The following is a 14,061-nucleotide window of genomic DNA, read 5'->3' on the forward strand; positions in this document are numbered from 1 at the left end:
GGGCCACCAGCATTAAAATCTCATTTTAGGCTGTAAAACAAACAGAAGGAATCCAAAAGAACTGGTCTTTTAAAGAGCTGAGGTGGAGGTAAGAATTGAGATAAACAGAAAAATCAATGTTATCAGCAACCTAGAAACCCATTTTCAAATACATGTGTTTAGTAGAGCAAGCAGTCTGAATCTTGTAGCAGCGTAAATCGTTACCTTACCTACAGAAAAAGAGGGGGGGGAAAAGGCAAGGAAGCAGCATCGATGCATTTCAGCAACATACGCGCACTTTAAATAACTGACAATAATACTACATGCCTGCCTGACTTCTGAGAATAAAAATATAACCAATAATGTAGTGACTTGATTTTTATTTTAATTGAAATGTTGAAATAAAACAACATTTCTGCACTGTATTTCTGGCATACCTGTGGGTTGCTGCTCAGTGTTGCCAGTGTAGGTCCCACTCCTTGGGACCATCCTGCTGGTTTTAAGACTTTTCAAGGTAATGTGGTTATGAATATTCCTTTTGTCCTGTAGCGCTATCTCAATCGGGTATCAAACAAGTGTTTCTCAAACTGTGTCTGTATACGTACACTAAGGGCAGCCCTTGTTTCTCCTGCCATGGTAGGACACCTTTCTCTGCCCACCTCAAGTGGGTTGGTTGCTGTGGAAGAGCCTCCAAGCGAAAGCTCTGGGGAGTGGGAAGAGCCTGGGGTGGCTTCCCTGAAGGGGGAAGGAGGAGAAATGAATGAAGGGCAGCTCCTGTGAGCACTGGTGTTCTCAAAGCCTTTGATGCTGTTGCCAAGAGTGGCCCTGCTGTCGTGGCTGTAACCAGTAACAAACTGAGCTGGCTGTGTTTCGGAGCAGATCACCTCTGCCGCTATGGCCTCACGCACTTGTGCTTGATCTTGCTGAGCTGCTTTTAATCAAGCCTGTCCAGCTTCCCATTTTCATGATATGAGAAAAATCTATTATCTTTTTTAGGCTACAAAATCTATACATCCCACTTTGGACAGGGCAGAGTCCTCTGCTCTATGTTTAGTGATGCTTTCACCTGCGTGGTCGATAATTCTACATCCAAGTGTTGGATACCATCAAACAAAAGCAGAGGTGATCCCAGAGTTGTACCTGTTGTTGTTTCAACAGTACTGGCTTATTGCCTACTGAGTGTACCTACTCACAGCTTTTCAGAAGTTCTGTGTTCTTGAAAAGGCACCGTGCATCTTTCCTGACAGCTCTTGGTCAATACTGGTGAAATAGTCCCAGTGACTCATCTTTGGTTATGCCACCATGAAAGCAAAATGCTCTTTTCTTTGTACTTGGAAGTAAAGTACTGGAAGAAGCAGGAAGTATGTGTGATTTGTAATCTTGTAACTGCTCGGGAAGCATACTGAGTTAAATATATATGTGTGTGTGTGCGTGTACTTAGATTTTTTTCCTTCTCAGACTTTGCTAAAAATATGGACTTAGACTCGCATTTCAGTTTTCTGTGAAGACCTATAGTGACTCCAGTAACTTAGTCCTCATTTGAAAGTGTTGCTGATTATCCAAACTCTCAATTAATTAATCAGCCCCACTAGCCTGTGTTTGTCTTGTGTGACCAGAGGTGTTGAATGTGAATGACCATTGAAAGTTCACAGCAATATTTGTTTTCTATATTGCTATTTCTTACTATTCTTTTTGTCATGCATGACCAGTTGTGCTAAAGTTGGAGTTTCCTTACCATAATAGACTTATGCATCTTGTCCCTAAGACAAAAGGAGTCCCTAGTTCTGTTTTACATCAGTTCTTCAGCCAGGGACATGACAAGTGTTGAAAGCCAACGTGAAAGAGAGTGAATTATTGGAAGGACCAAAGGATGTTTTACGTCCTGACCCCCAAGTTTCTGCTGGTTTTTGAGGAATGCTGCTACCACAGCATGCAGTGCATTGTCCTGGATATATATATTAATTATGGTTTATGGTTAATTATGGGCTATATGGTTTAATAGTTTAATTGTCCTGTGAGTTTAACAGCAGCGTGGTTACGGCATAGTTGGTCGGTCTGCTCGCTATGGGGTTAAGAGTGTGTGCTGGCAAAAACGTCTGTTGGCAGACACATGCTGGTATATATGTTATTTTTATGGCACAACTGTGTCTCTCCTGGGGGCTTCTGTCAGCAGTTGTCTTGGTAAGGCGTTAATATCTCCGCACTTCAGACTCCCATAGCAATAGTTCTAACTATATAGAAATTACAGAAGCATTCAAAGGGCAGGGCTCTGTCCACAGAATATGTGCTCGTTCTCAAAATCATTAAGTGATGGGTGAGAACTTGGTTTGATTACAGAAATCCACAGTGCTGTTAAAAGTTATGCCCTTTCACAGCAAAATGCCAATCATCCAGATGAAGTGCTGTCAGATTGCTTTTGGAACAGGAGTTGCTGGCCCCTAGAACACAAGGGAGAAAGAAAAAACTATCATTAAAGTTGACCAGTCTTCTGTAAAAAAAACATTCAAATATCTATTTCAAATTTCCTCTTATCATATCTCCTAATGAAGATACTAATTCTATCAAAATATAAACTTACTACCATGAATATTGCAGCAGGCTTGCAAAATAGTCTAAAAATAAAAACTATCAGCAGGGTTTATTTGCTGTAAACACTAAAATTGACTCAAATTAATGTTAGTGAATACTTTGTAGAATAACATTGTGTTAGCAAACCTCCAGAGAGAAAATTGTTTGGGCTTAAAAGAAGAGTAATTAAAGGGCATTTTCTTTTAGGATGCTGGGGGAATTATATCTTCTCAAAAACTTTGAAACTAGACATTGTAAGTTATATTTCCTATTCCATTACTGAATAAAATCACTGGGTAAAATTATGTGCTGCTGTCTGTCTACAAATACGAATTTTATTAACTGTTCTAATGTTCTGTATTTGTTGTCAACAGCTGAAAAGAAATGTGCCAGCGTACTTGGCTCCTTGGAGGACTTCTCCATGTGTCTCCAGGTCCTTCAAATCAGGGCTCATGCCAAATGTAGCCAGTGATGGGGTTGTCTGTGCCCCGCTTCAAACATTCACCGAAGAGGAGACGATGCTGAAAAACATGGGTACCTGTTATCTCTGTGGTTAAAAATTCAGAAATGCCTAACTAGAAGGGAAATTTTAGCTTAAAAAATTATTTTCATTATTTAATTACAGTTGTAATTAATTAAGTATTGAGACTGTTTGGGGGGATTTTGCTTAATGCTAAAACTGTTTTAGTTCAGAAGAAAAGAATGTGATGTTCTTTTTCCATGTTTCCACAGCGCAGTTTACTCTGCATAAATAAATATTAACTGTTTAAAGCTCTTGCTGGCACAGAAGGGAAGTTGTTCCAGCTGCTTTTCAGAGATTTTATTTATTTATAATTATAATTAAATTATAATTCAGCCTCGTGGCACATTACTTTTGTTTCAGTTGGGCAACCTTTTGTCCTTTTATTAACTTGCCTGGGAGAGTCAGGGAATACATGCATAACCAGTCAGAAGTACCATATTACTGTTATATTGACCTTTAAACAGAGTATTAGAATGCTGACTTTCTTTTTTCTCTTCATTACAGTGTCAAAATTTGCTCAGGAACAAGTTGCACCTTTGGTGCAAAAAATGGATGAGAACTCGAAAATGGAAGACTCTGTAATACAGGGATTGTTTGAACAAGGGGTCTGTACGGTTTCAATCACTTACTCAAAGTGACTTCGCTCATACAGATTTCTAGCTGTGCGCTTTCCAGACTTTTAGACTGAGGGATATAATTCAAAAATTGAAAAATGAATCATTAAAAATGTTGGATTTATCAACAGCAGGGCAACTTTCTCTTCTTTTTTACTGCTATATCACTCTCCATCTTTTCCTATAATATTCCTTCCATCTCTTCTGCACCACATTCTTCATCTTATCTTTGAGTTCCTTATCTCCTCCCCATACTTTTTTTTTTTAATGGATAATCATAATTGCATAGTATGGTAGAACTGGCTTGACTGATAAGTGTTGCTGGAAAAGGGTATCGGGAGTCCTCTGTGTCCTTACTGTGCAACCACAAGGACTTGTGCTGCCGATATCCTGGTGTTCATTCCTGGATTCAATTTTAGCCTTTCCTGCTGTCAAACCTAAAGCTTGTCTGTGCTTAGAGTGTCATTTTATACAGTCACAGCTTTAAGTATTAGGCTTCTGTTGAGATTGCAGTTGTTCTGGAAAATGTAATCAAATTAGGGTGCTGATTGGCCTGTAAACTGCACATATTAGTTATTTCTTGCGTGAATTGACTCAACTTTGTAAAGATGTTCTAGTTTGTTATGGATATTGAAGGAGAATAGGTCTTTGGGGAAGGATCTGGAAATACATTCGGTGGTTTTCATTTTAATGTCTTAAGTATTAGCTTGGACTAACAAGCTGTTGACAGGAACTAACAGATTGATATATTTGCATCTTTTACATTGCAGCTGATGACTATTGAGCTTGGGGAAGAATATGGAGGAACTGGAGCTTCACTTTTCTCAGTCATATTGGTGGTAGAAGAACTGGCCAAAGTTGATCCAGCCGTATCTCTTCTATGTGAACTCCAAAATACACTGACAGTTAGGTTGTTTACCACATACGGAACAGAAGAACAAAAGAGAACTTACTTGCCCAGAGTTGCTAAAGATACAGTGAGTCAAAGTCTCGCTTTACTAAACTATAATATAGTTTTTAAGAGTTAAGTAATGTTAGTGGGTTGGTTTTTTTAACTAAGTGGGTGTCTGCAGCATTGGAAACATATGTGAACTTTGAAACACGGGTTAGAGCTGAGATCTGTGGTGATACTGATACATCCTGTCGTCAGGAGCTGAGAGGTAAAAGTGGAAAAGGCCCTTATTAGTTTCATTAAAGTTTAATTTACTGTAGAAAAGAACTTTAAAGCAGTAAACTTTGAGAGCCATGTAATCACACAGTGTTGCTATTCTTAATCTCCGTATCTGAAACTTAGTTTGATGCAGTAGGTTAAAATCTTTGAATTTAAGAGACTTGTGCTTGTTTATAGGTTTTTTTGTTGCAGAATTTGTTCTATGTTGTGCCTATATGTTCAGTAAAAATTACAATTAATTGTTCCCTTCACTTGGCAGATAGGCAGTTTCTGTCTTTCGGAGGCTGGATCTGGCAGCGATGCTTTTTCTTTGAAGACTCGAGCTGAAAAGAAGGGAGACTACTATATCATCAATGGCTCAAAGATGTGGATTAGCTTAGCAGAACATGCAGGAGTTTTCTTTGTGATGGCAAACACAGATCCATCCTTAGTAAGTTGCTAAAGAGTATTTGCATTTCAGTGACAGCTGATGATATATGAAACTATGGATTTTATATTAATAATCTGATGTTAGAGGTTAATATTCTTTGCATTTTTTCCTAGCTGACAACAAACATTTAAAAATATTTCCCAACAAAAACTGATCTTGCTGAACAAGTTAATAACTTTCTCTCACCAGGGAAAATACAAATGTCAGAATCACAATTGCTTAGATGAAGAGCACAGCATGCGTTGGTATTATTCTGAGTAACAGAAGACCATATAGTCCAAGTCTTTCTAACCCTTCTGATTTAACTAACAAATTACTGTAGCTAAACTAAAAATAGAGCTTTGGCTACATGCACTGGAAAATTAACAAGTATACTTAAGTATGTTCAGGTAAAAAAAAAAACCATAGCTGGATATGCATGTTTCATGTTTTGTCTCCAGTTTGGATATAAGTAGTAGGTTCAGAAAAGTCAACTGCAGACTTCAAAATACACTATACCAATACAGTAGAGTAATATTCAAATTCAAAACTAAATTATTTAAAACTTTTAATTTTAAAACTTCTTCCAGTATCTCTTTCTTAAAAATCTAACTTGAAGATACTTTTTTTTAAATTACAATTTCAAGTTTTGACTAAATAGGAAGAAGATGTTTTCTTTCATTGTACTGAACAGCTGAACATCGTGTCACTTTCTGAATTTTTATTCATTTCTTCACAAGCTGGTGGGTGATTTGAGCACTACATACAATGAAAATTGATAAGCCGGTTTCCATATTTAACTGCTGTGCATTGTCATATAATCTGGAGTTGTGTCTGTGTTACTGTAACACTTTAAAAATATGTAATACATTGTCTTCTTAAAGTTAGAAATTTGCTTTTAAATATTCAAGAAGGAGATGAAAAGCCAGTGCTGCTCAAATATTAAATAATGGTTGGCGTTAGTTTAAATAAGAGGCAACTCTATTAAAATACTTTAAATTATACTGCGCTTTGAATATTCAAGCACAGTTCCCAGGGACACCAGTCTCATCAGTTGTTCAGTTCTGGGCCCCTCACTATAAGAAGGATGTTGAGATTCTGGAGCGTGTTCAGAGAAGAGCCACAAGGATGGGGAGAACAAGCCTGATGAGGAGCGGCTGAGGGAACTGGGCTTGTTTAGCCTGGAGAAGAGAAGGCTGAGGGGAGCCCTCATCACCACCTACAACTGCCTCAAGGGAGGTTGTGGAGAGGTGGGGGCTGGTCTCTTCTCCCAGGTGATGGGGGATAGAACAAGGGGAAACGGCACCAAGCTGTGCCAAGGGAGGTTCAGGTTAGAGATAAGGAGGAAGTTCTTTACTGAGAGGGTCGTCAGAAGCTGGCACAGGCTGCCCAGGGAGGTGGTGGAGTCACCATCCCTGGATGTGTTTAAAGAGCGGGTAGACGAGGTACTTAAGGATATGGTTTAGTGGGTAGACAGGAATGGTTGCACATGATGATCTCAGAGGTCTTTTCCAACCGAGCGATTCTGTGATTCTGTGATCAGTCAGCGCTTTTACTTTGGACAGCCTTGAAAGGTTCTGTATATTAAGTCCTCTGTGAGAAGAGTAGCTGAAGTAATTGGGCTTAAGTAAAACCTTGCATCCTATGGAATCATCTTACAGGTGGGTTTAGAGCCATTATTCATTTGACCACCTTAGTCTAAAGGTACCCAGTGTCTTCTTGCAGACTGTGATATACGTTCCAACAGCAAGCAGTGACTTCACTGCACAGCAATAACTTGCTTTCTCAGTGATTTCCAGTACAGACAGGCACTATAGTCCTGTCTCTTTCATTTACATAATACCAGTCCCCTGCTTTGTCAAGAGAACTTCTAAGCTCATTCTGATTATGTTTTTCACAGGGACTATTTTAATAGAAATGTATATCTGGCCTTTGTTAAACCATAATTAGCAGACGTAGAGGGAACAGATGACAGCGCCGGTGTTTTATTTAGTAATATAGTGTTAAGCAAGTGCAAAATTTGAGTATTGGCATGAGATATTTCAATGATTTCTTGATTATTTTTTAATTCATCCTAGGGATACAGGGGAATCACGTGCTTCATAGTAGATCGTGACACAGAGGGACTACATGTAGGGAAGAAGGAGGACAAGCTTGGAATCAGAGCATCTTCTACCTGCCCAGTAACATTTGAAAATGTTAAGGTATTGTAAGTTGTTTAGCTGTTGAAGCATAATCTGTGTATAATTGGAGCTTGACCACATATAAGGGAAGAATGTGAGCTAAATCCCCAGTGTACTTTTTTCCTTAGACATACTGATTGTTTGGCATATTTTAACTTGTTCCTCCCTATTCTTTCACTCAAGTCTTGAGATTTCTTAAATTTTGATACAGTTTTTCTCAATCATCAATTTATAATCACATGTATCAGGAAATGTTCTAATCGGATATTCAGGGAATCAAATGTCTGCTTTGTTTTATTCCTTCACTTACAAGGAACATTAAATAAAACATGTACACTGATTCACCTGTGGACCCTACTAGCAGTTGCAAAGCAGAATAGAAGAGGAATAATTGAGTGGTTTTATTCTTTAGGTTCCTGAGACCAATATCCTGGGACAGGTTGGACAAGGCTATAAGTATGCCATTTCAATGCTAAATACCGGCAGAATAGGTATTGCTGCACAGGTGGGTGATTTTATTTACTACTGAATACAGCCACTATGGAACTTTGAATTTGAATTGAAATTTATGAAATATTTAAAGTCGATGAGAATAAACTATTTAGAAAATACTTTATTAAAAACTCAGTTGCCACTAGATGTCACTATTCCTGTATTTAAGTTACAGTAAAATACTCAAACAACTGTAAATGGTAGAAGTGTCCTTCGATGACATAAGCAATACATTTAGAAAACATTAAATGGCAGTTAATTTCTTTGGTGGTTAACTTACTGCTACTGAAATGTATCAACATTTTAGCTTCCATTATGTAAATTCATTTTACAAAGAAAACTAGTTTTGGAAAATATAACACACTGAAATGTATAATATTAATGCTTCCAACTGTGATTGTATGAGATAGCTAAATGTGTCCTTGTGCTAGCTGATGTTTTCCCAGTAACTTATTTTTAAAAGTCACCCCTTTTTTTTTTAATGGCGAGGTGTTCTAGTTCATTGTGTTTGACAACTGCACCTTATGGCATCTTAGGGGAAAATGCCTGCTGACCTTGAGTTACTTCTAAATGCTGTATTTTGTTCAAAACTCACTTTGGATCTCAAATTGCTGCTGATTTTTTCCCTGGAAATCAAGTTCAGCCCTATAATAAAATGATTTATGGCTATATTTTTAGTTTATTTTTGAAAGTAATCTTTTCTTTGTTTCTACTTGTTTCTGTTCTCTTGTATAGGGTATAGTATGTTTGTACTACCAGTCTCCCTTATCTTTTGCCCTAATTTGCAAACAGACCAGAAGTTATATTCCTCATGAAACCTAGGCTTTCCACGTGGCAGTGTACTGTGCTGCTAAATGGATTGGCTCTTCCATGATTTCTAAATATTATCTGCAATTAAACTTTGTCTGATATGGCATTTAAAAACTAGGGCTGTGGGCCCCGTTGTTCCCGGAGATATAAATAATATTGAGGCTCTGGCAGTAAAATACATGGTCTGGATTTTACTCTTAATTACTCTGAGTTTCACTTATAACCTAATTAAAAGTTAAGGTCAGGTAGTTGTTATATCTTAGTTACTACTTTCTTGGCACCTTCAAATGAAGAGAAAAGTACTTGAATGGCCAAGAACAGCATTCTAAAGCCCTGCAGCATTTAATTTAGTTTTCCAGTAGTTTTAAAATGTAATGAACATATTATAAAATGTAATTGTGAATGTGAAAACAGTTTCAGGTAGTTTTAGTGCAAGGTAGCTGCATATATTGTTACAGGTGCTGAAGCTGATATAGTTCAGCTATAGGAGTTTATATGAGAGCGACAAATCTGGTAATACAGCTAATTAGCAGCATTATTTTCTTATGTTATTTTTCCACATTCTCATTTTCCTGTGTATTATTATTATGGGTTTGTGGTTTGGGGTTTTTTTAGTACCTTGAATTAAGGAGTAGATGTCTGAACCCATTCAGAGTTATGTTTTTATGTTCTTAGGGCCCTTGCTTTCAGCTTAATGCATGGATCTCTCAAAAAACACCTGTACACTACTGTACTTCATTTAAAGTGGTTTGACATAAGCTGCTTGATGTGCCAGCTGACTGCCACGTTGTAGTGTCCTGTCTTGACTTAGAATACTTTTAAGGTGGTCCAATTCTACTGTATACTGTTACCTTGCTTTTTGAGAGCTCTTCATGGCAGTAATTTCTTTTTTTGTTTGGTTTGGCATTTTTTTGGTCCAAACTCACCTCAGAATGTCTTATTTCTTACAGATGTTGGGACTGGCACAGGGGTGTTTTGACCATACAATTCCCTATACAAAGGAGAGAGTCCAGTTTGGGAAAAGCATATTTGATTTCCAGGTACTTGTTAATGAACACATGGGAAGTTTCCTCCAAGAGAGGAGTAGTCACCACAGCTGATGAAGGCAGTAAAATGAGTAATCCGATTTGCATAATTTGTGCTCCACCTTGTGTCATGTCTCTACTCCTCAGTATTTCAGAAGAATTTTTCAAAAGAATTTCAGATGAGTGTTCATCTGCCGCGTGAAATCTATAAATTCAGTGCTGTGTGCATTTGCGAGTACAGCATAAATCACTTAACACTTCAAAACATTGTTAACATAACTCCTGTTGCTTGATAGTATATTCAGTGCCTTTGAAAATAATATGCCTGGAATTCCTTTCTCTTCTGATTTTAATATCTCGAGGTGTAGGGGAAGGCCTTTTTCTGGAGACACTAGAAATTACAAAAAGATGAGGCAAACTGAATTATTAGATTTCCTGCGTTATACAAAGACATTTAGTTTTCCTGATAATATCTGTATCTTAAAACGAAAAAGACCCTTTGTTGCAAAAATGATGTATAGTTTAATAAGGAAGATATATAATTGTAATTACTATAGTAATTTTCTTGTTATAAGAAACCTACATCTCGGCTGAAGAGAAGGAACATTAGTGCTGCTCATAATTTATACAGATTTTAGGAAGCACCCACAGATATCTAGGAAATGGCTGGAACTGCGTCTTTTGAATGGGAAATGGAATTTATAATTGCCAAATCACTTTGTTATTTTGACCTGCGTATATGTTTTTACAAATTTTAAGGAGCGGTGTTAATGTTCGAATAAGATGAAAGATTTCATTGTGTTTTAGAAGCAAGTTAGGCTACTAAATGTTCATTTTCAGTCGTCATAATGTTTGGGCGTCCTTAAATAAACCCATTCTTCTGTAATATCTGCCATTTAGATATCTATGACCTTTTTCCCCTCTCTTTGAAACCATTTGTCGGTCACATCCTCTGTACTTTTATTCTGCTCCTAACTCTTGTCTCATGGCTATGGGACATGAGAAGAAGTGGCTGTCACCTTGCTAGTTCTCCACTTGAGTTAAGAGGTGCTTTTTTCAAGGCTTTCTGAAGTTAAGCTCATCAGGGAACTAGACTTGTTCAAGTATGAATGCTCTCAATAGGGAGCTGCAAAATAAAAATACAGCTTTGACCTACCCATGTCTCTGCTGTGCTGAGGAGAATGTTTAGATTTGGCTGAAATTTTCCTGGCTATTCATGGGTGCAAATAGGTTCGTGCTGAACCCTTCTGTCCAGCCACTCAGGAAAGAAGTTCCCCAGTACTCCTGAATCCAACAAGAGGGATAGGAGAAAATGGGAGTGCACTTCCCAAAAGAACTTTGGTGGCCCAGAGGTTTTCCAGCATCAAAGTCATAGATGCAGAGAAGCGCAGAATTACAAGTCCATCTAGATTTTGTGGTTTTATTTTAGAGTGTAGGTATGTTCCTTAGCAAAAAGAGTGGTTATTGCTAGAAATTCCAGCTGAGTACTGGATACTGGTTCTGCCTGACTTGCAATGTGCTTATTGCAGGGGATGCAACATCAGATAGCTCAGGTGGCCACGCAGCTGGAGGCGGCGAGGTTGCTGACCTACAACGCAGCTCGTCTTGCGGAAACAGGAAGGCCATTCATAAAGGAGGCAAGCATGGCCAAATACTACACTGCTGAGGTACCCTGCAGTTTCCTTATTCAGTGGATTTATTTTACTGCTGTTTAGAAGTTTATTCTTTTACTGAATGCATAACTTGTAATTCATGTTTTGCTGTGAAATCTGGAAATACTTCTATGTTGGTTTTCAGTCTGTGTATGGAATGTAAGCCACCAAAGAATGAACTCTTCATGCTCTTGTGTAAGATTTTGAAAAACAAGCAGCAGCATTAAAAGAGAAAGTGAATTAGCATTTTCACTCATCTAGAGAGATTTTCATTTTCTCAGAATTAGCTTTCTGTGGCTGGAGAAATGTCATGGGGAGACTTCGTTTGTGACCATTTCAACTCTGCTGGTCACAACTGGGAGTCTTAATATGATTCAGAGCCAGGAGGCCAGGTTCTTGTCTCTGATGTCCAATGCCAGGACAAGGGGCAATGGGTGCAAGCTGGAGCATAGGAGGTTCCATGTGAACATGAGGAAAAACTTCTTTACTGTGAGGGTGCCAGAGCATGGCCCAGGCTGCCCAGAGAGGTTGTGGAGTCTCCTTCTCTGCAGACATTCAAAACCCGCCTGGCCGTGTTCCTGTGTGACTGCTCTGGTGATCCTGCTCTGGCAGGGGTTGGACTGGGGGAGCTTTTGAGGTCCCTTCCAACTCCTGAGATTCTGTGATTCGAAACCAGATTGCTTCTGCCTCTTTAAAACTGCTCTCTTGCATACCACTGCTCATCTTTTTCATAGCGTGGCATATAAACTATCTCAACAGTTAGTGAATTCTAAAATAAATTGCATAAATAAGATGAATACAAAAATATCAATCCTTCCTCTTCCCACTTGTTCTAGTAACTGCTTTATTGCTATTTTGGTTTTACTTTAAATAACTATAAAGAGTAAAGTTTACTGCCACCAATCCTGAAATTGTATCTCTGACACTATTTTCATAGGTTGCAACACTGACAACTAGTAAATGTATTGAATGGATGGGTGGTGTTGGATTCACAAAAAATTACCCGATAGAAAAGTACTATCGTGACTGCAAGATAGGTGAGTGATGGTTTCTTAACAAGTATTTATTGGAGCATCAGTTGTATTAAAGTTTGGGGATGAGTGACTGGCTATTTTTTAAGGTACTTTTTTCTATTAAGACTGTACTCAACTTGAAGGCTCAGATGTAAGAAAGTAAAACTTGAGGTGTAAATACCTGTGTATGTAAGGCTAGTTAAAATGTTTAACTCGATACCAATCAAATACAGACACACACATTGCAACCCATTCTATTAAGAGAACTCCAGTTCAAAAAAATTCAAAGTACTTTATTTGGCTTTAAGATCTGAATCTATGTGGAGCTTTACTTCCAAGACTTCCTTGTTTACCCATAGAACCCTCGGACCTAACAGTTTGACATTTCTGACAATATTACCCTTTGACTTTTATTGCTGATAGCATTTGTAAATCTTAATTTTTGTTGGTTATTTAAGAATTGCTTTTCAGGGAAATGTCTTGTCATTACGTTATACCAGCAGAAGAGTATTTTAATTGTTGCAGATAATAAAATATGAACACTTATGTAAATAATAATTCTCTTTCTAGAAGTGCTTCGTAAAGCTTCACTTCATGATTGTAAATGTTCTGACTGGACTGTTAGAATGGTATCTTGGTGTCTCTTCATATACTTACTGTAGTTTTATAATCTAATTTATTTTCTTCTGATTTCAGGTACAATATATGAAGGAACTTCAAATATCCAGTTGAGCACCATTGCGAAAAGCTTAGCACAGGAGTACTGAAACCATAAGGACTATGTTAATGGAAATTATTTCACGGAACGCTCATTGTGAATTACATATTTATTTGTAATTATAAAAATTGTGAATAAGAATACATCATCACAGACAAAATCATAAGGAGAACCATGAATTCCCCATTTCAGGACAATGAGTAATTAATGTGCAATCATGATTTCCATGTTCAAATAGTGGATTAGAAGGTATCTCTTTCTGCCTGAGACAGTTCTAAGCTAACACGTTGGCTGACATTCATATGTTGCCTTAGGTTCTCCAAACAGCGTAACTCCACTTTGAGATTTCAAAGGGAAAAATGAAGAAGCCAAATCTTTGTCTTGCCTGGTGTGCAAGTTAAGCCCCCTGGGAGAAAGGACCCCACACATGCAGCAGAACTGTGGCGTGGCACGAAGCTGCTGTCTGCTCGTGGCGCCCTCCATTAGCATGGGCTGCAGGAGAGGTATGTGGAAAGAGAGAAGTGATGGTTTCCTCCCTCCCAGGTGGAGCGATGTCTGTAGAGCTGCTGTAATTGAAGTAATTTTTATGGCAGCCCTCAGTGTGTTCTTAAGTATACCTTGGTAATTAAGCCCTTCCAGCCCCAATTTGTTGTACTGAAAGGTGGCTAATGCCTACCTTCCTTTCCAGCCTTCTCAGCTGTTAAGGGTTTTAATCTAAGAGGCTATTTATAGTTCTCCTTTCATAAAAGGTTGAGTTGAAATCTTTGTGAAATGGGGTTAAAAAAGCTCCAGTAGTTGTGCAGAAAGACAGAGATACAAGCTAGGTACCAGGAATGCTGTGGTACTGCCTCACAGTGGCCTTTCCATGTTTCCATGGCCTTTTCCAATGCATTTTACAAACTTT

The 14,061-nt window shown here is 38.1% G+C and overlaps 1 protein-coding gene across 1 annotated transcript; it reads left to right on the forward strand.

Moving 5' to 3' along the window:
- Nucleotides 1-528: 528 nt before the first annotated feature.
- Nucleotides 529-13,280, forward strand: ACADSB (acyl-CoA dehydrogenase, short/branched chain; the record flags this gene model as incomplete). Its single annotated transcript, XM_010193942.1, has 11 exons — nucleotides 529-554; nucleotides 2,922-3,081; nucleotides 3,575-3,675; nucleotides 4,455-4,661; nucleotides 5,115-5,285; nucleotides 7,343-7,468; nucleotides 7,860-7,952; nucleotides 9,700-9,789; nucleotides 11,304-11,441; nucleotides 12,364-12,463; nucleotides 13,136-13,280. Coding segments are annotated over 11 exons (1,283 nt in total), but the record flags the coding sequence as incomplete, so codon positions are not given.
- Nucleotides 13,281-14,061: the final 781 nt, after the last annotated feature.

Source organism: Mesitornis unicolor, unplaced genomic scaffold (genome assembly GCF_000695765.1).
Source record: "Mesitornis unicolor isolate BGI_N332 unplaced genomic scaffold, ASM69576v1 scaffold19251, whole genome shotgun sequence".
Taxonomy (NCBI): domain Eukaryota; kingdom Metazoa; phylum Chordata; class Aves; order Mesitornithiformes; family Mesitornithidae; genus Mesitornis; species Mesitornis unicolor.